The 27,546-nt window shown below is 38.4% G+C and overlaps 1 protein-coding gene across 4 annotated transcripts in view; it reads left to right on the top strand.

Annotated features, from left to right (window-relative positions):
* Window positions 1-27,546, top strand: part of SEC23IP (SEC23 interacting protein) — a 43,725-nt gene that overhangs the window by 13,215 nt on the left and 2,964 nt on the right. For 2 of the 4 annotated variants that reach the window (XM_014733271.3, XM_070259844.1), the window contains exons 5-18: window positions 285-374; window positions 5,047-5,167; window positions 6,317-6,406; window positions 7,289-7,430; window positions 8,681-8,889; window positions 9,259-9,377; window positions 9,786-9,938; window positions 11,269-11,364; window positions 15,951-16,148; window positions 20,337-20,492; window positions 20,862-20,964; window positions 22,141-22,326; window positions 23,001-23,163; window positions 23,656-23,757. In XM_014733271.3, the coding sequence (XP_014588757.3) occupies window positions 285-374; window positions 5,047-5,167; window positions 6,317-6,406; window positions 7,289-7,430; window positions 8,681-8,889; window positions 9,259-9,377; window positions 9,786-9,938; window positions 11,269-11,364; window positions 15,951-16,148; window positions 20,337-20,492; window positions 20,862-20,964; window positions 22,141-22,326; window positions 23,001-23,163; window positions 23,656-23,737 (1,908 nt within the window). In that variant the 3' untranslated portion in view covers window positions 23,738-23,757. The remainder of the gene's footprint in view (window positions 1-284; window positions 375-5,046; window positions 5,168-6,316; window positions 6,407-7,288; window positions 7,431-8,680; window positions 8,890-9,258; window positions 9,378-9,785; window positions 9,939-11,268; window positions 11,365-15,950; window positions 16,149-20,336; window positions 20,493-20,861; window positions 20,965-22,140; window positions 22,327-23,000; window positions 23,164-23,655; window positions 23,758-27,546) is intronic. The other 2 variants (XM_014733273.3, XM_070259845.1) reach the window with 1 other exon arrangement.

Here is a 27,546-nt window from a genome sequence, read left to right as displayed (position 1 = left end):
CCACTCAGCTTGTGGTACTTTGCTGCGGCAGCCCTTGGAAGATAATGAGCTGTCTAAACCTTGGTTTTCTCCTCTATGTAGTGGGGATAGTGTTATTTAGGAGTGATTGAGAGTATTGATTGAATGAGGTAATGTTTATTAAGTGGTAAACAAGTATGGTAACCAGTTGACATATGAGAGCTGCTGTTACTGTTATTTTTATTACCATCATAGTTATAATTTCCTTTCACACTTTCTCTCAATGTGGTGTAGATTTGTCTTATGTGTTGTTTCCATTATTGCAGGCTGAATATAAAAAAGCTGTAACCACGAATCAATGGCACCGTAGATTAGAGTTTCCAAGTGGAGAGACAATTGTTATGCACAATCCAAAGGTAATGATAGTAACATATTAAAGTGTTAGGTTCATTTTAATAATTATTTTGCTGAATGTGTTTGATAAATGTTCATTTTTATTAATTTCTGTAGTGGGGATATATTCATTACAAGTGCATTGCTTTTAAAGGCTTACTATAGTTCACCTTGATTGTAGAAACAAAAATGAATTTTAAAGTTTTCTCATGAAATTTTTGTTTATGACAGCATGTTAACTGAAGCTTAGTATGTACCACTGAAGTTGTTTGATAACATTTTTGTACTTGATCTGGGCTCAGCAGACTTCTGTAAAGATAGAGGAAATACTTAAGGCTTTTTTAGAGGCCCTGTGTTTTCTGTTGCAGCTGTCAACTCTGCCATTGTAACCCTGAAAGCAGCTACAGATAATATGTAAACCAATGAATGCGTCTGTTTCAATAAAACTTTATTCATAAAAGCAAGTGGTAGGCCACATTTGGCCTGTAGGCCATCCTTTGCCCACCCTGCCCTTGATGGTCTGTTTCAACCTTGAAAGTAAAACTATGTCCTTCCTCTTTTTATTTATATTGTCTCCATGAACTTTTCTTGTTTTTTTAAGATACTAATTAGTGGTGTTCTGATTCTCCCATTTACCATCCTTAATCTCTCTGAGTTCCAGGTTCCTTACCTGCAATAAGATTTACCTCCCAGGGTCATATTTTTAGATAAAGTGAGGTTATTTATGCAAAAGCATCTAGTATAGTGCTTGGCATACAGTAGTTTCTCTTTTATTTCAAAAAAGTGTAAAAGAAAACAAAAGTAATCTATAACCTAACTATATCTGTAGTCCTTATTGATATTGAAATAAATAAAAATAGAAACATATTCATATGCCAACAAAATTTGAACAGTATGAAAAGGTATCAAATGAAAAAAGGCTCTTAGCTCTGCATTCCCCCAATTTTTCCTCTTGGTGATAACCACTCTTGACCTTTTCCTTTGTTTTTTTTTAACCTGTTGTTTTTTAGACAAACACAAAAATTTTGCATACCATCTTGGATGCATTTTTTTTTAAGAAAAACTTTTGTGTGACACTGGGCTAAATATAATATAGTCATGTGCTGAATAATGATGTTTCAGTCAAGGACAGACTACATATGGAACAGTGGTCCCTTAACATTGTGACCCAGCTGACAGATTCCTGTAGCCTAGTGATGTTGTAACTGTTGTAAGCTTGTAGCACAGCCACAGACTGCGTGTATGACAGTGGGCCCGTAAGATTAGTACTGTATAGCCTAGGTGTGTAGTAGGCTATACCATCTAAGTTTGTGTAAGTACACTCTGTAATATTTGCGCAACAACGAAATCGCCTAACAATGTAGCTGTCAGAATGAATCTCCGTTGTTAAGTGGCATGTGACTGTACTGATGTGTTTGTGGCGATGCTGGTGTAAACAAACCTGCGCTGCCAGTCATAAAAGTGTAGCACATAGAATTATGTACAGTATATAAGACTTGATAATAAACGACTTTGTTACTGGTTTATGTATTTACTATACTGTACTTTTTATTATTTTAAAGTGTATTCTTTCTACTTACAAAAAAAGTTTACTGCACGACAGTATGCTGTGTTATGCTGGGAGCAACTTCATACATCTCCTGTTTACCACATCTCTTGATTGCATCATTTTCTCTTGTGCTTGATTTAATCCAATGTTGTTTTGTTCATCATGGCACCTAAGTGTACAAAATCCCCTGCTGATGTTGCCGGTAAGAGGCCACGTTGTAGAAATGAAAAGTGATTAAGGACTATGAAGGTAGAAAATCATGACGGTTATTGCTTGCCAGTGAGGCATGTCCCATTCCACCATAGCTACGATCTTGAAAAACAAGAAGAAAGTGACAGAAGCTGTTAAAGGATCTGCTTCATCGATGACAATGAGACTAACAAAAATTCGACAAGGGTCTATATCTGACATGGGGAAACTTCTACTGACGTGGATTGAAGGCCAGACACAGAATTGTATCCCTTCCAGCACCTTGATGATCATGGCCAAAGCAAAATGTTTGTTAGCGATGTTGAGAGAAAAGGCTGGACCATACTACAATGTCGAATTTACTGCTAGCTCTGGGTGGTTTAAACGATTCAGGAGTCGTTATTCATTACATCGTGTGGAAGTGAGTGGTGAGTCTGTGAGTGCTGATGTGAAGGCAGCGGAAGCATTTTTGGAAACTCTAGATAAGCTGAGTTTGGAGGAAAATTCCTTGCCAGAGCAAATATTCAATATGAATGAAATCTTCCTATTCTAGAAACAGATGCCTGAAAGGACTTTCATCTGTAAGGAAGCCAAATCAGTGCCAGGTTTCAAGGCTTTTAAGGACAGGATAACAGTCTTGCTTGGGGGCAATGTTGCAGGCTAGAAATTGAAACCCCTTGTGATCTGGCACAGTGAGAACCCCAGGGCCTTTGAGCATATCTGTAAGCACACATTTCTGGTGTACTACAGCAGCAGTAAGAAGTCATGGATGACCCAGCTCCTCTTCCAAGATGCCCTCTTGAACTGCTGCACCAGCAAAATGGAGAAGTACTGTTTGGAGAATAACAAACCTTTCAAGATTTTGCTGATTGTTGATAATGCTCTCAGGCATTCTCCTTTCATTGGTGATCTTCATCCCAATCTTAAGGTGGTATTTCTCCCTCCAAACAGCACCTCTTTGATCCAACCCATGGGTCAAGGAGTTATTGCAGCCTTTAATGCCTACTACCTGAGGAGGACCTTTGTAGCAGGCTATTGCTGCAACTGAGGAAGACACTGAGAAGACTGATGCAATTCTGGAAGGATTAGAACGTGTATGACTACATCAAGAACCTTGCTTGGGCTTGGGGTGATGTCACCAGGAGTATACAAATGGCATCTGGAAGAAGTCACTCAAGAGGTTCGTCCATGACTTCAAAGAATTTACCAAGGATGAAGAGGTTGCAAAAATCAACAAGGCTGTAGTTGAGATGGCAAACAACTTTAACCTGGGTGTGGATGAGGATAGCATTGAGGAGCTCCCAGAGGTGGTTCCTGAGGAACTGACTAAAGAGTTGTTGGAAGTGGAACAGGAATGCATGCATAGCTGCAGAAGCAGCAAGAGAAAAGGTAAATGAAGGAGAAGAGAAAGAACCGCCAAGAAAATTCATTGAAGGGTTTAGCAAAATCTTTTGCAGACTTCAACAAGCTCCTTTAAAAGTTTGAAAACATAGACCCCAACACTGAAAGGTTTTCATTAATAGAGAAGAATGTTCATGGTGCATGATCTGCTTATAAGCAAATCTATGATGAAAAAAAGAAACAAACCAAGCAAACCGACATGGACTTATTTCTGAAGAGTGACACCTTCTCAAGAAGAGCCTCAGGCAGGTCCTTCAGTATTCCAGAAGAAGGCATTCTTCTCACGGATGACAGCTCCATGCACATTATTGCCCTGAAGACCTTCTAGTGGGACAGGATGCTCTGGAGGAGGAAGACAGCCATGTTGATGATCTTGACCTGTTGTAGGCCTAGGCTAATGTGTGTGTTTGTGTCTTAGTTTTTAACAAAAAAATTTTTTAAGTAAAAAAAATTTTTAATTTAAAAAATAGAGAAAAGGTTATAGAATAAGGATATAAAGAAAGAAAATATTTTTGTACAGCTTTACGGTGTTTTAAGCTGTTATTACAAAAGTCAAAAAGCTGAAAAAAATTAAAAAGTTTGTAAAAGTAAAAAAGTTACAGTAAGCTAAGCTTAATTTATTATTGAAGAAAGAAAAATTTTTAATGAATTTAGTATAGCCTAAATGTATAGTGTTTGTAAAGTCTACAGTAGTGTACAGTAATGTCCTAGGCCTTCACATTTGCTGCCACTCACTCCCTGACTCAGAGCAAACCTACAAGCTCTTTCATGTGAGTGCCCTATACAGGTGTACCATTTTTTATCTTTATACTGTATTTTTACTGTACCTTTCTATGTTTATATGTGTTTAGATACACAAATACTTACCATTGTGTTACAGTTTCCTACAGTATTCAGTACAATAACATGCTGTGCAGGTTTGCAGTTTAGGAGCAGTAGGCTATACCATAAAGCCTAGGTGTGTAGTGGGCTATACCATCTAGGTTTGTGTAAGGACACACTATGATGTTTGCACAGCCACGAAATCACCTAACGATGCATTTCTCAGAACATATCCCCATCGTTAAGTGACGCATGACTATACAGTTGATTTAAAAATATATGTCTTCCTCAAAAGTAATGGGCAAATCAGTTTTTGGCATTCAAATTGAATTTGTATATTATTTGGGAATCTTGCTATTTAAAGGATTTTGCCTTAAGTGTTTCTGTAAAACAAAGATTCCTCTGTTCAAGGTAACTTTTCCTTAATTTCTTATGTGTAAACCTGGATTTTTATATTACATTTTTAAATCAAGATATACGACTTCCAATTTGGTTGTATTATTTTCCACCATAAGCATTTGAAGGAATGGTATTGATTTGCTTAGTTTTAATGGTTAATGAACAATTGCAGGACTCTTACAAAATTGGTTTTGGGAGAATAGTATTGGTACTTGATTTATAGACCAGCCATACTATGAAGTAGTTTATTATGTATTGAAATAAATTATTTTTAATTGTAGTAGAAATGAATTTGGTAATGAGCTCTGTCATAATCCTTCTCTTGTATCTTGAAGGTTATTGTTCAGTTCCAGCCTTCATCAGTGCCAGATGAATGGGGAACCACACAAGACGGACAGACAAGGCCCAGGGTTGTAAAGCGTGGAATTGATGATAACCTTGATGAAATTCCTGATGGTGTGTATAGTTTGTTTAGGACCAAGATCATTTTTAGACTTCTCTATTTTAGCCTCGTTTTTTAGAATGATGAAAAAAGAAACAGTTATTAGGATTACTTGCCATAACATGCAGAAATCAGCCAGGTTGGCACATATCTTTCTTTTTAATTTTGTTACTTTTATATATATTTACTTTTTAATTTAAAATTTTGTTGATATACAAACCATGTAATACAGATTTTAAAATATGTATTGTTGTAAAGCAGCACTTTGCTTGTTGAAACTGCTAGGCTTTTGGCAATATTTTTGGGCTTGTTTTGTTATGCCTCATCTTATTTGTATTACTTTAGTGCAAAAGTTGGCAAACATTTTCTGTAAAGGGCCAAATAGTAAATATTTTAGGCTTTGCAGGCCATGTGGACTCTGTTGCATCTTCTCAACTCTGCCATTGTATTGTGAAAGCATCTATAAGGTATGTAAAGAAATGGGCATGGCTGTGTCCAATAAAACTTTATTTATAAAAACAGGCAGTGAGCAGGATTTGGCCAATGAGCGGTGAATTGCCAACCCCTGCTCCAGTGTATGTGTTTTGGTTTCTCCTATTATACTATTTAAAGTATGGATTTTATGTTGACAATTACATACTTCGTGTTTGTTTTGTTGTCTCATGAAATTACAAAACAAATGTACTCATATTATGAATCTGAATGAAATAACTAAAGTAAAATAGTACATTTAACTTGGAGATATTACTGTATAGTTGTATGAATCTAACAAATTAAAGGGAAGGATTTTGGGAAAAGATTTAAAAGTTTATATTGGCAAATTGCGTCTCCATGTGGGGCTGAGTGCCCTGAGGATTTCCGAAGAAATCACAAGGTTATGGAGCCTCTATAGCTACAAAACTGCCGGTTGTCATATCCTGATAGCCTCTCGGATCAGAGGCTGCCTGCTTCCTCCACTTGGTTTAGTTCACTGTTATTTCCCAAGTGGACTTTGAGCTGTTATTCTCATTTGAGAGGGTAATAGGATTATTAGCCTTGAAGGGTCATGAATTTCTTTGGCAAGTTTGTGATGACAAAAGAGATATCTAGAATATTGCTATTCAAGTAAGAAAACCCAAACAATTTCCCATCTCATTGTATGTATGTATGTATTTCTTTTGTAGGGGAAATGCCTCAGGTGGATCATTTGGTGTTCATGGTGCATGGCATTGGACCTGTGTGTGACTTGCGCTTTAGAAGCATTATTGAATGTGGTAAGTGGTAGTCATTTTATTTCATGGAATGATTTGAGAACTAATAGAAGGGCTTTTAAATGTTCATTTTTAAGATAGTTTCCAGCTGTATACTACTGGCTGAGGGACTGTAAGAGGAGATTTAAATGATTACTGTGAAATATTAATTTGTACTTGATTTGCTCTTATGACATATGTAACTCATAAAATTCTGGGCTGTGAAGAATCAGAAGGGCTCCTGGAAATAACTTAGCCTCTCTGACAGACATCCTCTGCCTGAGCACTTCCAGCAACTAGGAACACCTGTGCGTTGAGCCGATTTAAAGTGAATTAGTTGTGAGAAGTTGTTATTGGAACTATGACTCTGCCTGGTTTATGTAGATTTTTGAAGTTTTATTTTTATGTCTGTGTAATAATAGTTAATATTTATTGAATACTTGGTATGTGCCAAGTGTCTTGCATGTAGTGCATCATTTAACCCTCACTGTAAGCCTTTGGGGTCTAGGTGCTGTCGCTGTTATCCCCTCTGTAGGTGAGCAGCTGAGGCCCAGAGGGTGAGCTCGCCTCTCCCATGTCGTGGTCCGTGGGTTCTGGAGCAGGGAGCCTGTGGTGGGCAGTCTGCTTCCAGAGTCGGTTCCCATGCTGCCCTGCTGCCTCCCAGTAGTCATAGTTAAACTCACGTTTTTCAGTCATTTATACATTCCTCTAAAATAATGAAAAGTTGAAAAGAACTTCTTAAAGGTTGGAGTTTTTTATTTTTGGACTAATTTTGTCATCATTTTTTTTTCCCTTCAAAAGTTTGTGTTAAAAAATACTGGCATATTGGCGGGAATTGCTGGTTACCTATCAAACTAGGAAAATTTAATCAATTTAATTTGTCTTCCCTGATTTTTTTTTTTTAAGTGGATGATTTTAGGGTGGTTTCTCTCAAATTGCTGCAGACACACTTCAAGAAAGCTTTAGATGATCGGAAGGTCAGCAGAGTGGAGTTCCTTCCAGTTCACTGGCATAGCTCCTTGGGCGGGGATGCCACGGGCGTTGACAGGTTTGTGGATTCTGATGACTTTTTAGATTAGTCGAGCTTAGATTCGGAATTCAAACCATAATGTGAAGTAGTTTATTATGACTTCAAATACATTTATTCAACAAATTTATTTTAATTATATGCTTGCTCTGATATATGATTCAATACTGGCTGTTAGGTTTATATGATGCTTTTCTGTGTGTGTGTGTGTGTGTGAGCGTGTGCATGTGTACGTATGTATTCCTATTGTAAATATTTAAGAGAATCAAAGAAATTTAAGCTGGTTTAAAAATACTATTCTAATCTATAGTGGTTTAGACTGGGGCCTGTCCTGTATATTGTAAGATGTTTAGCAGCATCCCTGGCCTCTACCCTCTAGGTAACAGTAGCACCACCCCGCCCGATGTAACAACCGCAAATGTCTGTAGTGACTGCCGAATATCCTCTGGCAGTAAAATTGCCCTTGATTGAGAACCACTGATTTAGATTATGGTTCCTCAGTGGAGACTCACGTGGCAGGACAATTCTTTGTCATGCCATGGTGCTGCATCCATTGTAGGCCGTGTGGCATCCTTAGTCTAAAGGCCAGCAGCACTCACCAGTAACTGACAACTGAAAATGGCCCACTCAATTTTGAATGTTCCCAATTGAGAACCACAGATTTAGATAATATTTATGCTGAGACATAGGGCTAATAACACATCTGGATTTTAGTGAAAGTCATAATGTTTCAAGGCACGGGTTTAATAAAACTGCAATTTGTAATCCTACAAATAGCATTCTATGTTATTCCATGGTAGGCCCTATTATGAGGGTGTTTTCTTTCTCTGGATGTTCATAAACCTTAATATGGCCATTCTCAAATCAGGAAAGATTTTCATTCCATGCAGCTCCTTTCTTGCCCCTTGCTACATTCTCTATTGTCCTTTGCACCACGATTTTTGTCAGGTACTCTGATTTCCTATTAAGTGGAAGAAAGATGGAAGAGTAGGCTTTTCTCTTTAAAAATAAAATTAAAATCTTTGCATGTGCCTTATTTTTATGATAACTCTTCAGAGAATCCCGAAATTCATAGTACAGTTATAGGCACACATAGCAACTTCTTTGCTTTATCTTGATTTATTTGTAATAACTCTGGCTACAGAATCAACTTATAGTTAGCGTATGGGCTTCTTTTACTCGTATTTTCAGAAATAAAAATCTAAACTTTTAAAAATCCATAGATTTAAGCTGGCTACTGACTGCATTTACTCTTTTTTCTTTCTAAACAGGAATATTAAGAAAATCACTTTACCAAGTATTGGTCGGTTTCGTCACTTTACCAATGAAACCTTGCTAGATATTTTATTTTACAATAGCCCCACCTACTGTCAGACGATTGTGGAAAAAGTAGGAATGGAGATAAACCGTCTGCATGCACTCTTTATGAGTCGGAACCCAGACTTCAAAGGAGGAATCTCTGTTGCTGGTCACAGTTTAGGTAAAACTGTCAAATAGCCACATTTCAAACATAATTTTTCTAGTATTATCACTGCTTTCAGTGTGAGTGACCATTGTTAGTGCGAGATTTAGAATTAGAGAGTTTAAGTTTTGTAAAGGGTAGACATGAACGCTTTGAGTTTAGATTATGCCGTTGATACTTACCTCTCCTAGGAATTACCTAAGAGTGCTTTATATTTTAATTTATTCTGCTGTTTGGTAAAACAAGAATATTGATTGTCAGATCTTAATTAACGTCTAACTTTTGTATGACTTCTGCCTACAGACTTTGGAAAAAAAAGTAGGAGAATTTATTTAGTGTTATAAAAATATCTAGAGCATTATAAAACAAAATGCTTCTTTTTCTTAGGTTCTTTAATATTATTTGACATCCTGTCTAATCAAAAAGATTTGAATTTATCAAAGTCTCCTGGGCCTTTTGCTGTTGCTAATGGAGTTGTGAAGCAGCCACATTTTCAGGAAAAACAGGTATGATCCAATTCGCATTTAGATTTAGAGTTGGAGTTGAACAATTTTCCAAAATCTGAGCTGTTTCCTGAAATGTTTTATATGTCAGAATACACTGAGGTTTACAAGTGTAATGGAATCATGTGGCTTGTTGTTTGAGTTTCTCACTCTTCTTCCTTATGGATTATAAATTTAAATGTGAGAGAAAGTTTATGGTTTAAAAAATATGGTAAGTAAATTATTTTAGGAAATGGGAGCATGATTTGTTAAATTTATATACTTTATCAGAATATTCAAACTTTGAATGACACACTACCTAAAATTATGATTTGTCTATAGAGCACAATTCTTTAAAATTTTTTGTGGATCAGGAGACATTTTATGGGAGTTTTTCTGAGCTTTGCAATGTTCTTGACTTTTTTTTTTAAGGCTCCTGAAGAGCCAAAGCTGACTTTGGATGAATCTTGTGACCTTGATGTTGAAAATGAAGAAGTCCTAACTTTGCAAGAAACTCTGGAAGGACTTAGTCTCTCTGAATACTTTAGCACTTTTGAAAAGGAAAAGATCGATATGGAATCTCTGGTACTGATGATCGTTTGATTCATTTTTATTTAAAATTGTTTTTCCTTTATAAGATTGAAGATTAACAATGATTTAAACACTCTTGCGTCACAATATATTCCAGATAAGGCAGAGACTTAAATGTTTAAAAAATTGAAAAACACAGGAGTTTTTTTTTTTAATATAATTTGGGAAGGCTTTTCTAAGTATGACACAAAACCCAGAAGCGAAAAGAAAATTTGCATAGCAAAAGAAGCCATAAACAACATCTGAAGGCCAATGATAGATTAAGAAGAATATTTGGAACACACATTTTAGACAAAGGGCTTATTTCCTTACTATTCAAAGCTTCCACAGATTAGTTACACAAGGACCATTAGCACAATGGGAAAATAGGCAAAGAATATGAACAGATGATATATAGAAAAGGAAATAACAAATGGCTTCTTGTCATATGAAAACTCATGGGAGGAATGCAAATTAAAAGTGCAGTGAGATTTTTTTTTTTAACCTACCAGTTTGGCAAAAATAAAGAATTTGATAAAATACTGTGTGGCCAGGATGAGGGGAAGTAGGCTCTGTGACATGTTGTTCCTGAGTGTAAATTGGTACAACCTCTATGAAGGACAGCTTGGCAATATCTTTTAAAATATGAGAAATACATACCTTTTGCCCCAGCAATTTCTCGGCCAAGAATAATTCCTACAGAGAAATATGAGCACAAGAATATCTATAAGGATACTCATTGCAGCACTGTTTGTAATAGCAAAACTGAGCAACATCTTCTGTGTCCACCAGTGGGACACTAGTGAAGTCATTTTTGGTGCATCCACATAATGGGATACCCTGCAGCTGTTGAATAAATGAGGCAGTGTCAGAGATATTGGTGTAAAATGATCTCTAAGATGTGTTATAGGAAAAGAGCAAAGTTCAGTCCTGTCTGCATAGCAGGCTGCACACACACAGTTAAACATGTAGATACTGTGTGTGCATAAGATATCTGTGGAAGGAGGGCACGTTGCCACCAGCTGCTGCTGAGAGAACTGGGTGGTCCGGCCAGGAGTGCAGGGGAGAGGCTTCATTGTATGCTCGACTATAGCTTTTGACTTTTGTATAATAATGTGTATTTTCTGTTAAAAATTAATAGAATGATTTAGATTTGAAGGCCTAAGATTTTACAGCCTAAATTAACCCATGATTTAAAAACAAAAAATATTAACTTTAAAAGAATTGACTGGATCTTAGATTGCTTTAGATGATATGGTTTCTTGTTATAATTTTCCTTATTTCAATTTCAGTTCATCTGTCACTAGACTGGATAATTAATGTGCTTGTTTGTTTACTTTTAAAGCTTATGTGTACAGTTGATGACCTGAAGGAAATGGGCATACCCCTTGGACCCAGAAAGAAGATAGCTAACTTCGTAAAACATAAAGCAGTTAAATTGGTAAAGTTCATGTCTGTCTTATAAAAGAAGCTAAAACTCATATGTGACTAGCATATTTTTTGTTAATGTGGTTATGATTTGGCCAGCTAGTGTGCTCCCTGCCCAAGGGCACGGTGGTGGAGTTGATGGAAGCCCAGACTTTGGCATCAGCCACGATTGGATTTAAATTCCAATTAGGGTAGCTGACCATCCCAGTTTTCACAGGACTGAGAGAATTCCCAGGATGAAGGACTTTCAGTTTTAAAATTGATATTTGGGGATATCCTGGTGCAAAAACTAGGTTAGTCCTGGACAAATAGATGAGTTGGTCACCCTAATTCCAGTTCAACCACTTATTAATTACATCTTCGTGAGCAATTTGCTTAACGTTTTTGACCCTTGGTTTCCTTCATTTCTAAAATGGGAGTGATGATACCTGCCTGATAAATGTTAGCTCATTTTCTCTCTTCCTGAACCTTCTGACCTTCTACAGAGATAAGGACACCCCCACTAAAATCTTTTTAAATACTAATCAAAAAGCAAAAATACAATACAAAACAAAGTAACAGCTAAAAAGTATTTTAGAGAGAAAACAACTGGGAAAAACTCACGTCTCTTTAATTTTCGTTTGTTAATCAAATTAATTTTGCAGTGATTTTCTAAAGACTTAATTAGAAACATTAGCCCTTAGGGTGGCTATTTTATTTTATTTTTATTGCTGTTAACATGGTCTTTGTTGATCCTTCCATCTTTTGGACTACTGTGGTTCTTTTGTGTTATGTATTTAGAACTTAACATATGCCACTTTCTATGTAATATGACTGTAAAGTCATAGACTGACTTATTATGGTTAACTGAAGCAGTTGAGTTAGTCAGCATTTTATGAATATTCTTTGGGTCAGGCCCTGGGCTCAGTTTTGGGGATTTGGAGATGAGCTGAGGGTGTGTGGTCTAGTTCAGGAGAAGGATTTGCCCATGGTGATGACACATCAGTCGTGCAGCGGAGTGCTGTGCGTGCGTCAGAGCCGGAGGAGGGGTGGCAGTTCTGGCCTGGGCAGAAGGGGCTGGGATTGTGAGAGAAGACTTCCCTGAGGTATTGATGCTTGAGCTTGAAGGAGAGGTGGGATCAGGGGAAACAGCCTTGCAGGAGCGGGCTTGTGTTTTCCTCTGGCTGAAATAGCACATGAGCTGGTAATAGGGTGGGGCTGAGGGTTCCGGAGGCCAGAATGGCAGTTTGTGGAAGTTTGGATTTTTCTCTTGTAAGAGAGTGGTTTCTGGCCGTGAAAGTCATGGTGCTTTTAAACAGACATCCTGAAATTGCTGACCTGCTTCTATCGCAAATCATGATTAGCACCAAATCGTCCCTTCAGTCTAAATTTTAATTTTAACTTTAGAAATTTTAAAATTTAAAAATTTGTGCTATAAGCCGTATTTAATTTCAGTATCTGTAATCAATTTTTGAAAATATTGACTCCTTCCTAATTTTTCCAGTCACGTTTGCTTTCCTTTGCCATCAGCTAGGGCCTACTGGTTGATGGAGTACTAAAGGAAAAAAGAATCAAGTTGAGACAATTCTGTTATCAACTTGATTTTTAAAATTTTATTTTTTTGTGAATTAGGCCACAGTTTCATTTTAGCGGCAGTAAACCGCTCTCAGCTTTTGAGGGGACGTTGAGAACCACTGCTGTAGGGCAGTGCGGCAGTGGGGACAGTTCCTTGATGGGCTTGTGTTTAGAGAGTTCGCTCGGTTACTGTGCAGAGCTGGAGGCTGTCAGGCATCTCTTAGAGTAGTCCTTGTGATTCTGCAGCAACTCAGTGAGAGATGGTGGGGTGTAATAGGAAATAGAAGAGACGGGTGCAACTCAAGAGAATTTTAGACATAGTGTTTTTGATATGTAGTTGATTGAAGGTAATGATGAAGATTGAGTTGAGAAAGAGGTTATTACCTCTGGCAGTTAAGTTTAATTTCATTTTTTCTGTACATGGAATCATTGTATAGTTTCAGTTTACAAAGAGCTCTTCACTTGAGGCTCACAACAGCTCTGTGAGGTAGATCCCAAGGTGTTAAACTCTGATGAACTCCGTGGTCAAACCAAAACCAGGACCCGAGTGTGCTAGTGTCGTTCCTTTCTGTGCCTTAAGCACACGTGTCTCCATGTGCACATCAGTGAAGCACAAGCCTATAAAAACCCAAGAAATGAGAAGCTCTGTTTTCAGGCTCTACATCATGTCCTTGATTGTGTTCTGTAATAAAAGGAAAAAAGTAGAAAAGTATTCTGTAGTTCTTGAAAATTTTCTAAAAGGAGCCTGGTTTATACAGCGTAGTTGCTTGGATATATAAGTTATGGCATATAAGAATGTTTTGAAAGGAGTAAAAATCTATAAAGTGATCTTATTTTTTAAATTCAAAAGTAATTGCCTCTGGATGAACCATGAAACTTCTCAGTCGTGTTGCATTGATTGCTTTATGGTTTTTACAGATAACAAGGGCTGCCAGATCAATAATAAGATAATACGGTGTGTCACATTGATTTACTGTAACTGAAATAATGGGATCAAAATTATCCAATTATTTTATAATAAGGAGATCAAGTATTTGTGGCCTGAGTGCTTTTCCCCCCTTTAAACCATCTTAGTGATTTTCATTTAAGGAATAGTTTTAATGTTTGGAATATTGATAGTCAAGTATGTGTGTGTAAGTTCACTTCACTTTAAAATTATTGCATATGTCTAGGGGAAATGAAAGTGTGCAATAGCACAGTTTATAATCTGTTTAGACAGCTCTCTTAGCAATGTAGGATGTTAAGTCCTATGAATATAAGGGGAAGTACTTCTGAGTTGAGAAAACAAATTTAAACTGAAGCACCCTCCACATATTCTTATTTTGGATTTTGGGTTTAATCTTGTGCTGCCTCCAAAGGGCAGAGATAGCCAAGATCCAAAACGTTTTTGGTGGAATCAGTTCCAAGCTGGCTGGCAGAGAGTTTTCCTTTTTCTGTGTTGCCTGTTGAATTAACTAATTGGACTTGTTTCCTGATTTCTTAGTATTTGGAATTCATTAATAGACAAGATCAGTTTGGCCAGCTGTTTTGTTTCGGCATTGTTGGTAGCTGTTCACATAGAGCCTTACACAGTCGTTCACGGCCTGGGGAATGAGGGCTGCTGACACACGTGCTTGTGGGGATGGCCAAGTCCACCTGCTGACACACGTGCTTGTGGGGATGGCCAAGTCCACCTGCTGACACATGTGCTTGTGGGGATGGCCGAGTCCACCTGTGACACACGTGCTTGTGGGGATGGCCGAGTCCACCTGCTGACACACGTGCTTGTGGGGATGGCCGAGTCCACCTGCGACACACGTGCTTGTGGGGATGGCCAAGTCCACCTGCTGACACACGTGCTTGTGGGGATGGCCGAGTCCACCTGCGACACACGTGCTCGTGGGGATGGCCAAGTCCACCTGCTGACACACGTGCTTGTGGGGATGGCCAAGTCCACCTGCTGACACACGTGCTTGTGGGGATGGCTGAGTCCACCTGCGACACACGTGCTCGTGGGGATGGCCGAGTCCACCTGCGACAGCTGTTCACGTTCCCTCACATTGTCGCTGCTGTGTCAGGGTGTGATCACAAACCAGTGTGAGTGGATTTCCTCTCATTACTACAGAGATAGACCTGTTCCATAGATGCTCCCAAAGCTTTTGCTTACTTATTTATGGAAATGCATAGATCTTAAGTGTTCAGTGCTGTAAGTTTGACAATTTTTGCACCTGTGTAATCACCACCTAAAGCAAGAAAGAGAACATTTCTGTCATTCGTAGTTCCCCCATGCTTCTTACTAGCCAACTTCTCCCACCATTCAACTACGTGCTATTCTGATTTCTATCACTATTGAATAGTTTTGCCTGTTCTAGAAGTTCATATAAATGGAGTCAACCCTTTGTACTCTTTTGTATCCGTCTTCTTTCACTCAAAATAATGTTTTTGAGTTTCATCCAATTGTTGCATCATTTGCAGTTCATTCCTCTTTATTTCTGAGTAGTTATTCCTTTGTATAAATATTACCACAATGTGTTTATCTGTTCTTCCCAAGATGCTTTTGAGGAAAACTTGTCAGTGGCTCTATGCAGATGTAGTGAGTGTAAACACGTTCAGTGAAGAAATGTCTCCTAAATTACACATCTTTATAGGAAGTATGTATTTTACAGTTACGTAGTACTTCTAAACTGTGTACAGTTGAGATCATAAAGGAGGAAGTTGACATTTTTTACTTTTTATTATTAAAATTTAAAATTATATAGGAAAGTAGAGTGAATGGGATGATAGCCAATATTTAGATTTAATTGTAGCTGTTTTGCTGTATTTTTTTCCTTTGGCTCTTAACCTTTTATTTTCTTAAGAATTTTAAAGTAAATTATAGACATCATTTCTTCCTTAAATATTTAGTGTGTGTCTTTAAAAAGGACGTTTCTCTAATCACCACAGTGCTGTTGTTGTGCCTCAGAAATGACTAATCATGCCGTGACACTGAGATAGCATGGTTCGTAGTGATAGCTGATAACTGAACTTTTCCTGAAGGTTGTGTTATGAAATGTTGGTATTTCACAGGAACAGAAAAAAGCAGCATCAGAAAAGAAGGCAGTGATGGCCGCTTCGACAAAAGGACAAGAGGAAAGTGCTCAGAAAGCTAAAGAAATGGCTTCTATCCCCTCAGAATCAAATGGGTCCAAGAGGAAACTTCCAGTTGGTGCTTACGTTTCTTCTATGCATGTTGATTATGAGTCTTTTGAAGTTGGCACTGGACAAGTAAGTTTACATATTGATGAGGGCTGTGTATTTTATGTTGGAATCACATATTTTTATTATTTGGATTGGCTTTAAGTTCTTGAAATATTTATTTAACATTTATGGGGGAGTGAAGAAAACTGATTTTCTCTTAATAAAAATTGTATGCTTCTTTCATAATGTTCAGAATAAGGGATTGAATGTGTACTGAACATGTATTCTAACATTTGAAATTGTCTTTATTTCAGTTTTTCCGCCACTCGTAATTTTGTGGCGTTAGTCTCCCATAGCCTGTAGCAACAGAAATGGTGATAGTTAGAAAATTATATTCACAATATACTTAAGTTTCTGTGAGAGAAACTTGCTGCATTCGCTCAACTTATGTGTTTTAGTATTCACACTTCTTCCCTTAGGGAAAAATTCCTATAAAAATTGACCAAGTAGTTGATCATGCTGCGTTTAATAATATACTTTAATATACTTGTATCTCAGTGGCTTAAAAGTATTGAAATCTTTTTAGACAATGGTACTTTCAGTGTATTTATAGTTGTGCATGTAAGGTTCCATTGTCATAAGTGTGTTCATGACTGATTTAAAGAAGGCAGAAAATGGACATGGATGTTTGCTCTGTGCCTGTTCAAGCTTTTAAGCCTGATTCATCGATAAGGATTGTATTTTAAAAATCTCTCTCTCTTTTTAAACATGAGCAAACTTGAACAGATTCTAGCAAATAAAGGAAGATATTTCCTCACCTAACTGTGAAGGATCAGAGTGTAGAAGATTTGTGGAACGAGAGGCTCCATGCCACCAGGACACTGTCACTGCATGCCCCTCTCTGGGAGTTGACTTTCTTCTTAAAACTGGAACTATGGGTGTCGGTGGCCCTTCGCTCATCTCCTTCCAGCTTTGGGACCACAGAGGAAAAGGAATCTCCCCAGAGAGGTCCAGTCAGGGAAACTTCAAGGAGAGATTTTACTTGACCTGGTTTGAGTCACAAGACCATTCTGGACCAATTCTTGTTGCCTGGGGAAGGGGGCACAGGCTGATTGACCCAGTGCAGTCACGTGCTCCTCTATGGTGGGTGGGCAGAGGTTGGCAGGCAGGATCTGTTACCCAGAGGGTTGTTGGGCAGTCCAAACAATAGCCCCCGTGTGCATCATTCACTGCCAGAAAGCCGAGAAATACTGATCAAGCAAAAGAGTGAAAAAATAATCTCGTCATCTCCTTTAGCAGAACTCAGCACTGTTAACTGTTTGACAAGGCCTTCTAGACTTTTATTTGAGCATATATTTACATATTTTAACAAAAGTGGGAAAATACATATAATGTTTTGCTAAAACATTATTACTGCTGGGGCCGGCCTGGTGGTGCAGCGGTTAAGTTCACACGTTCCGCTTCGGCGGCCCGGGGTTCGCTGGTTTGGATCCTGGGTGGGGACAGGGCACTGCTTGTCAAGCCATGCTGTGGTAGCTATCCTACGTATAAAGTAGAGGAAGATGGGCATGGATGTTAGCTCAGGGCCAGCCTTCCTCAGCATAAAGAGGAGGATTGGCAGCAGATGTTAGCTCAGGGCTAATCTTCCTCAAAAAAAAAAAAAAACATTATTACTGCTGTTTTCAAACAGTATTTTATGAATATATTCCCATGTCAATAAATATTTCTCTACAACTTCATTTTTAATGACTGGTATGTTTCACTGTTTGGAAAGATAATGATTTTTTCTGTCATTTACTGTTATTGGATGTATTAATGTTCTAGAGCTGCCATAACAAAATACCACAAACTGGGTGGCTTACAACGGCAGAAATGTATTGTCTCACACTTATGGAGGCGGGAAGTCCCAGACCTACGTGTCAGCAGGGCCACGCTCCTCCGAAACTTAGAGAGGAGACTCCTTCCTTGCCTCTTCCTAGCTCCTGGTGACCTGCCACGTGTTCCTCGGCTTGCAGCTACATTGCTCCCGTCCTCCATGTCACATGGCGTCCTCTGTGTCTTCACGTCATCTTCCCTCCGTGTGTGTCTGTCTCTGTGTCCAAGTTTCCCCTTTTTATAATAACGTCAGTCATATTGGATTAGGGCCCACCCTAAAGACCTTGTTTTAACTTGATTACCACTGTCAAGACCCTCTTTCCAAAGAAGATCTGAGATACTGGTAGCTATCTTTTTTGTGGGGGACACAGTTCACCCATAACATTGGACATCTAGGCAGTTTCTGATTTTTCACTCTTTGAAGCAATCCAGTGATGAACAGTTGTAAACCCATTTTCTGTGCACATTCTTTATTATTTCTTTCAGTTACATAAGTAGAAGTGGGATAGCTGGGCCAAAGGATGTGCACTTCAGAATTTTGGTAGTTACTTCTACTTGCCCCTGGAAAGGTTGTGCCAGTTTACACTCCCACTGGCAGTTTATAAGATTGCCCCTTTCCTTCACTAGAATTGGTATTTTCCTTCTCCTTTAAAAATATGTAGTATTCTTACTTTTGTAACTTTCTTCTAGAGAAATAATTTTCTACATGAAAATAGGAGATTTTTACTTTCTTTTTAGGATTTTATTTATATCTCTGATAATTTTATAGGGAAAATGGTATCTTACTGTGTTTCTTTGAACACTAGAGAGGTTAGATATTTTATCGTATATTTTTTAGGCATTTTTATTTTGTGAAGTGCTAGTTTTACCTATTTTTCTATTGAGTTTCTTTTATCTTTACTGATATTTAAGAGTTCGTTACATGTTAGGGATGTTAGCCCTATGTCATATATGTTGTAAATACTTTTCCCAGTTTGTAATTTTTGTCTTAATTTTCTTTTTCCTTCTTTTTTTTCTTGGAGCTGGGGGAAAAAGCATAATCTTGAGAGCATCTCCTATGTGGCCCTAATTAGTAGCAAAAACTATTGAATTTGCGGATATAAGGGCAAGCTGAGGGATGTGAAGTCTAGACTTGGTTAGAAGGGGCAGCCTAGTGTAGTAGAAGGAGCGTTGGATTTGGCATTAGAAGTCTTCATTCTGCCACTCACTGGCTGTGTGCTGTTGCGTAAGTGATGTCACCTATCTGAGCTTCACTGCCTTCATGTGAGAAGCGGGCATGATTCTGGCCGTACCTCCCTCGTTCAGTGGACCTCTCTTAAGCGCTTGGATTATGTCATTCATTGTTCTTCGCGCTCAGGATACTGAAATGATGACGACACACATCCTGCCACTGAGCAACAAATGGAAGAGCTTTGTGAACGGCAGAGTGCTACATGAGTGTAGGCACTTTCTCTTAGTCTGGGCAGTTCTCCCTGAGCTGAGAGCCTACGTGCAGGCTGCTCTCAAACAGAGGCTCTTTTGGGACAAGTCATTTTTCTAATGGAAAGAAATTTGCCTTAACACGTGAGGATGGTAGTTAAAATAGAAGTAACAGTCTTTGGGTGCTTAAAGATGCCACGCTCTGTGCTAAGCACTTTTTGTGGATTAGGTTATTTATTTTTCAATCACGTTATGAGTTTGGCATTGTTATGATTGCCATTTTATAGAAGAGGAAGGTGAGGCTGAGGCAAGAGAGGTTAAGAAACTTGCCCCAGGTCGTACAGTAAGGAGTGGAGCCAGGATCCAAACCCAGGCAGTTTGAGTCTAGAATCTGCAGTTTTAAGCACATTTCTAACTATAATAAATATAATATTTACTATTTACTGTATATATTATGCTATACAACAAGTAAAAGTATAGCCAGAGGTTGTGATAGTCTATAAAGATTTTAAAGGGGCTGGCCCCATGCCGAGTGGTTAAGTCTGTGCACTCCGCTTCCAAGCGGCCCAGGGTTTCACAGATTCAGATCCTGGGGGTGGACTTGGCATCACTTGTCAGGCCATGATGAAGCGGCATCCTACATGCCACAACTAGAAGGACTCTCAACTAAAAAATATACAACTATGTACTGGAGGTATTTGGGGAGAAAAAGCAAAAAAAAAAAAAAAGAAGGTTGGCAGCAGTTGTTAGCTCATGTGCCAATCTTTAAAAACAAAAAGATTTTAAAGAGGAATTTTTTAATCCTTTGGCGCCAGCAGCAGCTGTCCATGTCAGTGATTATAAGCATCATAAGCCACACCTTGAGGGGCACCATCTGTGTTGGGATGTTTTCAATTAAGTGCAGTTCCAGCTTGAACTTTGGAATTTTGTATTATGTGACATTGGAATGAGCATCTTTTATTGTTTTTTGATTCTTTCTAGGTTTCTGTTGTTTACAACTCATTAGACTTTGAACCAGAGATTTTCTTTGCCTTGGGATCTCCAATTGGTATGTTTCTTACTATTCGAGGAGTGCACAGGATAGATGAGAACTACAGGCTTCCCACCTGTAAGGGATTCTTCAATATTTATCATCCAGTGAGTGAATTAAATTTACTTCCTATTTTGAAGAGCACCTGTCCTCTTTATCCTAATAGATTCTCAGAGTCTTATTTCCTGGGAATTAGTACTGATTTTGATTTTGTACATCTCAGGTGGCTGTCCTAATAGATATAGTATGATGCTTTCCTGTAAGTTTTTCTACCGAAAAGCCTTTGTCAAGGAAATAATTCTGTTGCTTTGCTTGTGAAGTAATTTTACTCACAAACTTGAAAGTTATAATTTGAATAATGTGTGAAAGAAAAATCAAAATCTCTGGTTTCTCAATTGTCTCTTTTCTCACCCAACTAAGATATATAACTCAAAATAAAACAGCTTTTCATAAATTTCTAATTCTTCTATTTATAGCTTGATCCAGTGGCCTATAGATTAGAACCTATGATTGTTCCAGATTTGGACCTAAAAGCAGTTCTCATTCCACATCATAAAGGCAGAAAAAGACTTCATTTAGGTAAAAAAGCAAATACTATAAAAACTTCCTTCCTGTCATTTTGTAATCTGTCATTTGTAATGAATTATGAAAATTTTAACACAAAGTCCTTTCTGACAGAATTAATGTTATTTGAGTGCTTACTATGTTTGGAACCTGTTTACTAAATATTTGGAGGAGCTATAAAGAAAGTTATGAATGAGTTCCTTCTCCATGATTACTTTCTCTTGATAACATTCTAACTGTTGAAATAATTAGGAATGGGGGAAGTTGGTAATAAAGTGATGAGATGCATAGATTTTAATAGGATTTTGTTATAATTTTTGGAATTGGGAAGCAGAATAACATTTGGACTAATGACCAAACCATCAAGAAGTAAATTTGATGTTATCTAAGTCAAGTGAGCATTGTTAGTTTCTTGCTAACTAGACAGTTTTTTCTGTTAAAAAAATTCATTAAGCATGATGGATTGATAATAATTCCAAGTAGGGTTTAGGTTTCTCTTATGCCTATTAATGATGTATGTTACTTATCTATAGATTTAAAAAGTTGGGTGGAAGGGATGGGAGTGCAAAGGAGAAGAGAGGGAAAAGTGGTCATGCAGTCTTATTTTAAAAGTGTTTCCTTCTTTTTTGCTTACTTCATGCTTTTTAAAAATACTTAACTTTTTTGAAGTTAAAATGAGAAATTTGGTACTTGAAGACCTTGAATTAAAATATGATTTATTAGACAAAAGTAGAAAAGGTGAAGGGGCAGGAGTTTCTTCATTTTTAAATTGGAAGTTTAAATTGTGGTTATATCAGAATCTCGACTTCTCAAAATGATTTCCACATTACAGATGAGAAAAGTCATCGTTTTAATCTTGTAGGCCCATATTTTAACTTACAGTTAAAAAAACCCCACATGACTGTGCTTACATTTTCATGGTATTTGAACTCCTTTTTTTTTTGGAGGGAGGAAGTTGATAGGTTTTGGCTGGATCAAGTTTAGTCATTAAAAAAATTGACAGAATAATTCTTCAAAACATTTGAACATGCTGCGAGTTCTTGGCTGATAAACTCTGTATATTTGACATTTAAAAGAGGAATAAGAGGTCTTATCCTGTCTGAGAAAATAGTATTAACTTTTGTTTTAATTTTTGTTGTGCAGAATTTTACCCGTGACCAATAACTTGATATGTCATCTTAATTTCTTTAGAGTTGAAAGAAAGTCTCTCTCGTATGGGATCTGATTTGAAGCAGGGTTTTATTAGCTCTCTGAAAAGTGCTTGGCAGACGTTAAATGAATTTGCCCGTGCTCATACCTCTTCAACTCAGTTGCAAGAAGAATTAGAGAAGGTAGCCAATCAAATCAAAGAAGAGGAAGAAAAGCAAGTAGTTGAAGGTAAATGTGACATTTGAGGCATTTTCCAGTACAAATGTTACTTATGAACATCACACTTATAAATTACTTAATGATGCTTTTCCATTCTAGTCTTCCTGGTTACAATGCAGAGGCTCTTCCTGTAAAGGAAGATCTGTGTAGATAATCTGTACTTCAGAATGCATGTCATCTTTTTTTATTAGGTTTTTGCCTAAGTTACTGAGCTGTTTACTCTGCAATCTTAGAATTTTGTTGAGATTCATAAGCCAGAGTGGAATGTCAGAGTTGAGAGGCGAGTTTGTATTCAGGCATTTTGAAGACCCACTCTGAAAAACTATCTTGCTGATGCTCTTGTTGAATGAGCTGTGCCCACTGTGGACTTCATATGCAATGTCAGGTCATTGTGCCATGATGTTTTCTACTTTTTCAGATTCTAATTCTATTTCCTTTCTTTCTACAATGCTCTCTCACCCCTTTTCTTCAAAACTTCTGTCAACTCGTTGGCTCTTTCTCCTCTCTCTCGAGTAACCAGCCCCTCTTCCCCTGGCTCTTTGGAGGAATGGGAAGTGAGCCTGGTAGCTCCTCAGGTTGCTACGTGTGTCAAGCAGTGTTCTCATTGAGCCCAGAGAGTCAGCTAAAGTCAAAGGATAATGATTAAGTGATTGACTTTGATATTGAAATGGTTTAAATTCTAGCAGAAAAGATTGTTGAAAGTCCAGATTTTTCCAAGGATGAGGACTACTTAGGAAAGGTTGGAATGCTAAATGGAGGCCGCCGAATTGACTACGTCCTTCAAGAAAAGCCAATAGAGAGTTTTAATGAATATCTTTTTGCTCTTCAGAGTCACTTATGCTACTGGTAAGTATTTTCATCTTTGATAACATTCGCATGGCCTTTAGGTGCTAGCACATTCAGCAGTTTTAGACTCTTTTGCTGATTTATCATTTGTTATGGAATATTAATTTGAATGCCCGTATACTCAAAATCAATATTTTCCCCCTTTAGTTTAGTTTCCACAAGGTGGCAGTATGTCATCTGCCTTTGGCCAGAGGCCTTTGGTTCTTGCACACTGCTGTTGTAGGGATGGCTTTCACAGAATGCGAGTGGTAGGGCCTTTGAAAAGCCATCCTTTCGTATATCCACCTGTCAACAAGGAGAATTGCAACACAGTTATTTTGGAGCTGAATGGTATCCATCCAGTTTTTAAGGACAGCTCTGAGATTACACTACTTTTCATTCGCCCTTCTCAGGTAGGGTAGAGGGGAACGAAAGCAGCACTTTCCACCTTTATGCCCAGAGGTTAATTTATCCTAATTGTCTCTTAAGTAAATATTCGTTTCTTTTTGATAGGGAATCTGAAGATACCGCCCTGTTACTACTTAAAGAAATTTACCGAACAATGAACATTAGTCCAGAACAGCCCCAGCATTGATGGGACTTCACTTTCACTGTGTGAGTTTATCTTACTTTGTGTATAAAGTCTGAATGTTTTATTTGGAAGTCTTTTTATGGAGTTGATGTTGACTGTAATTTTCTTTTTTCCGTTTCTTCTGTTTTTTAAAAAAATTCAGAATACAGACATTAAAGAAGAGAATTGCTTTGCAATCTACATTTCTGACTTGTTAAACAGTCTATTTCTGCATAGAATTTGAGTTCTTTTATTTTCATTTTCTTTTTAAAATAGATTCCCAGGAATGTCAGTTAGGGATTCCTTTGTTTGTTGGTAACAGAACCAGATTCCTATTACCTTAAACAAATAGAGGTTTATTTTCCTTATGTAACTGGAAGTGTTCGTCTGTTGAATGATGCCCCCGGACACCCAGGTTTTTGCATCTTTTCACCTGCATGTTGGCTCTTTCTGCCTCATAGTTACAAGATGGCTCCCATAGTTCCAGAAAGCATATCTACAGTCAAAGCGTAAAGGGGGCGGGGAGAGCAGTATTGCTTATATCTATCCCTTTTAACTAGGAAAGCAAAAGCATGTCCAGAAATTCACTCATGCCTGTTGACTAAGCCTATGTCCCATGTCTCCCCTTAACCCCAAGTTGCATGAACGATTGTAAAAGTTTTGTTTTAAGCATTCCAAGTCTTTATAGAGGGAAGGAATGGAGAAAGGGGTTAAACCTATGATGAATGAGCCATGCTGTAAGTCGGCCCCACTCTGTATTCCTCCCTGTCCTCCTGAGACACCTGACACCTATTTTTCCTCACTAAATTATGCATCACTTTAAAAACTAGGTAATGTGTTTTTTTAAAAGTTAGAAATTTTAAGGCCTTTGAAAGAGTGAAATACAAAGTAGTGAGCTCTCAATTGCTGAAATCAAAAGTAGCTCCTGGCACCTGTTGATTTTCTAATATTATATAAGTTCAACCTCCCCCTTCTTATTTTGGAGAGAGAACCATTTTTAGTAGGATTTCCTTACAGTAATTTTCCTGAGCATGTCCAACAAAATATCTATGCATGTTAAAATAAAGGGATCTCATTAAATATATTGTTCTTCAACTTAATGTTTTTGATCAACCATATAGCTTGCACAGCTTTCCATATTAGCTTGTGTAGCTAATTTTCATTCTCTTTAACGGTTACATAGTAATCCACTGTATGGCTACATCCCATCTTATTTAGCCAGTTTCCTGTTAATAGACATTTAGATCATTTCCTAATGTATATTAAGGAGTCTTAGTTAATCGAGTAGGTAAGAGGTCTGAAGAACTATTTTATCATCAGACTCTTGATACAGTTTTATCAGTTCTCAAGATTTCTGATATTATAATATTAAAATAAACTAAATGTAATGTCAAAAGCTACCACAGTCCAGATTTTCAGTTATTCATAGTTATTCAAGTGGTTGACAAGTATTTATTGAGTACCTGCTGTGTACCAGGCACCAGTTTTCATGCTGGGGATAAGTGGTAAACAAGATGCATTCTCACCTTTAAGGAAATTATTTTCTACTGTGAGCAGATCGACAGTAAAGCTGTACTCTACCCCATAAATGAATTTCAGATATTGATAGGTTCTGTGGAGAAGATAAAATAGGAGGATGTGGAGAGTGATGGGGTTGCTTCTGGGAAAGCCTTGCTGGGTTGATGACATTGGAGTTGTAGTGTGAGGGCTGAGAAGGAGGTGGACGTCTGAAGCTATGGGGAGAACAATCCAAGCAGAAAGAAGGGCAGCTGCAAAGGTTGTGAGATGGAAGCAGGCATGTACTGTGTTTAAGGAACAGAAAGCAGACCAGTGTAGCCAGAGGGCTACGCTGAAGGGGAGGTGGAGGGAGATGAGTCATACAGGTGCGTGGGCCTGATTGTGAGTGATCTGGTAAGGCATTCACATTTCACTCTAAGTGTGATGGAAACAGTGGACGTTTTTCAGAAGAGGAGTGTGTGATTTGGTCTGTACTTTAGAAAGATTGCTCTGGGTATTAGGTGGAGGATAGACAGTTGGGCAAGAATGGTGAAAGGGAAAAGAGTTAAGAGGCTGGTGGTGACCTTGACTAGGGGTATAGTGGGAGGAATGGTTAGAGATGATTGAATTCAGATCTATTTTGGAGGTACAGTTTCAGACTTAGGATGAATTCATTGTGGGGAAAGAGAGTTAAGGATGACTCGGGATTTTGATGTGAGCAACTGGGGGGATGGTGGTACCTTTTCGTGGGAGGGAGCAGGGCTTTGGGGGAATAAGGGGGCTTTGGAATGAGTAGTTCTGTTGTGTCAAGTCAGTAGTTGATGATGTTGGTCTGAAGCTCAGAAGAAAGCTAAGAGCTAAAGATGATAACTTTAGACTCATCAGCATATACTTGCCATTTGAAGCCACCCACTGGGCGCGGTCACCTAGGAGGAGTCTGTAGGTGGAGAAGAGAAGGGATCTATGCAGAAGGAGGAGCCAATAAAGTGAAAGAAAATACAGGGGCTTGTCATCTCCAGGAAGGTGAGAGAAGATTGCTTCAACGAGAGAGCAATCAGCCGTGTCAGGTGCTGCTGAGAGGCCAAGTACGAGGAGGACCAAGAATTGCCCATTGGCTTGAGGAGGATGTAGGACATCATTGGTGACCTTGAGCAAAGCTGTTTTCGTGTCATGACAGAGGGAAAGTGTGTTGAGGAGGGGTAAGGGATCAGAGAGAAGAGTTTTGCTATGAAGGGTGATAGAAAAAAGACAGGGGGACATTTCATGATATTAAGGGGTGTGTGTTTGCTGATGACAGTGATACATTATTGAGGGAGAAATGGGTAATGCGAGAACAAAAGGGGATCATTGTTGAGGGAAATACTTGCAAAGGCAGTGCAGGCTCGGGCCAGGGCAAAGGGAAGGGCCCAGCCTCAGAAAAGGAGCAGGGGTGCATCTTTCATGGTGCTGGAGGAGGGCAGAGTGGGCACAGGGATGGAGAGTGGGCGAAATTGTGGGAAGAGGCGGGGTTCTCTGGTTACTTGAGTGTCCTCTCTGAAGTGTGTGAGAAGAAGGTCACCAGTCCAGGGCTTGTGGGAGGCGTGAGGAGCGAGGAGCAGAATGATACTCATCTCAGAGCGTGGAGACGGGAGTTTACCAACAAAGAGTGGTAGGATTGTCCTGCAGGCTCGAATGTGCATTTGATATTTGGTCATAAATTTGAAGTGACTACAGTGAGCACAATTGCCTGACTTCTCTGGCCACCTGCCCGCTACTTGGGTGAGGTTTCAGAGTAAGCAGACACTTGGGTTTACTAGGATTAGGGTTTTGCCAGGTGAGCAAGACAGAAGACAGAGGAGCTAAGGGAGGTGATGGAGAGTGAAAAAAGAAAGAGGTCCACGGTAGGATGAGGTCAGAGAATCGCAGGAGAGAGGCGTACCCTAGTGAGTGAGCCAAGGCTGGGATGGGAGGTTTGAAGTGGGGATCGCTGAGGCAGCGCAGGGCCTCGCCGTGTCATAGGATCCAACGTCACAGGACCCAGTGTGGGGGCTGTTACATCTGCTAAACAAGTGCTCTGTGTGCTGCAAAAGCAATTTAAAAAAGGATGCAATAATAATGCCTCATACAGAAACCTTAGAAAATAGGTAGAGTGTTTTTGTTTCTTATTAACTTATAATTATGATATTTAAAGATACTAACCTTTGTCATTGCAAATGTTTTTTCCAGTTTGCCATTGCCTTTTCTTTTTGCTTGTGTTTTGGATTTGGGGGAGGGAGATGTGGAGAGCGTTTTTTGAAATATGTAGGCCAGTCTTTTAAGGTTAGTATTTAGATAATTAGATTTATTTTCTTTTAGTT

Source organism: Equus caballus, chromosome 1 (genome assembly GCF_041296265.1).
Source record: "Equus caballus isolate H_3958 breed thoroughbred chromosome 1, TB-T2T, whole genome shotgun sequence".
Lineage (NCBI taxonomy): Eukaryota > Metazoa > Chordata > Mammalia > Perissodactyla > Equidae > Equus > Equus caballus.
The sequence above is the reverse complement of the archived record's forward strand: the minus strand, read 5'-3'. Positions and strand labels throughout refer to the sequence as shown.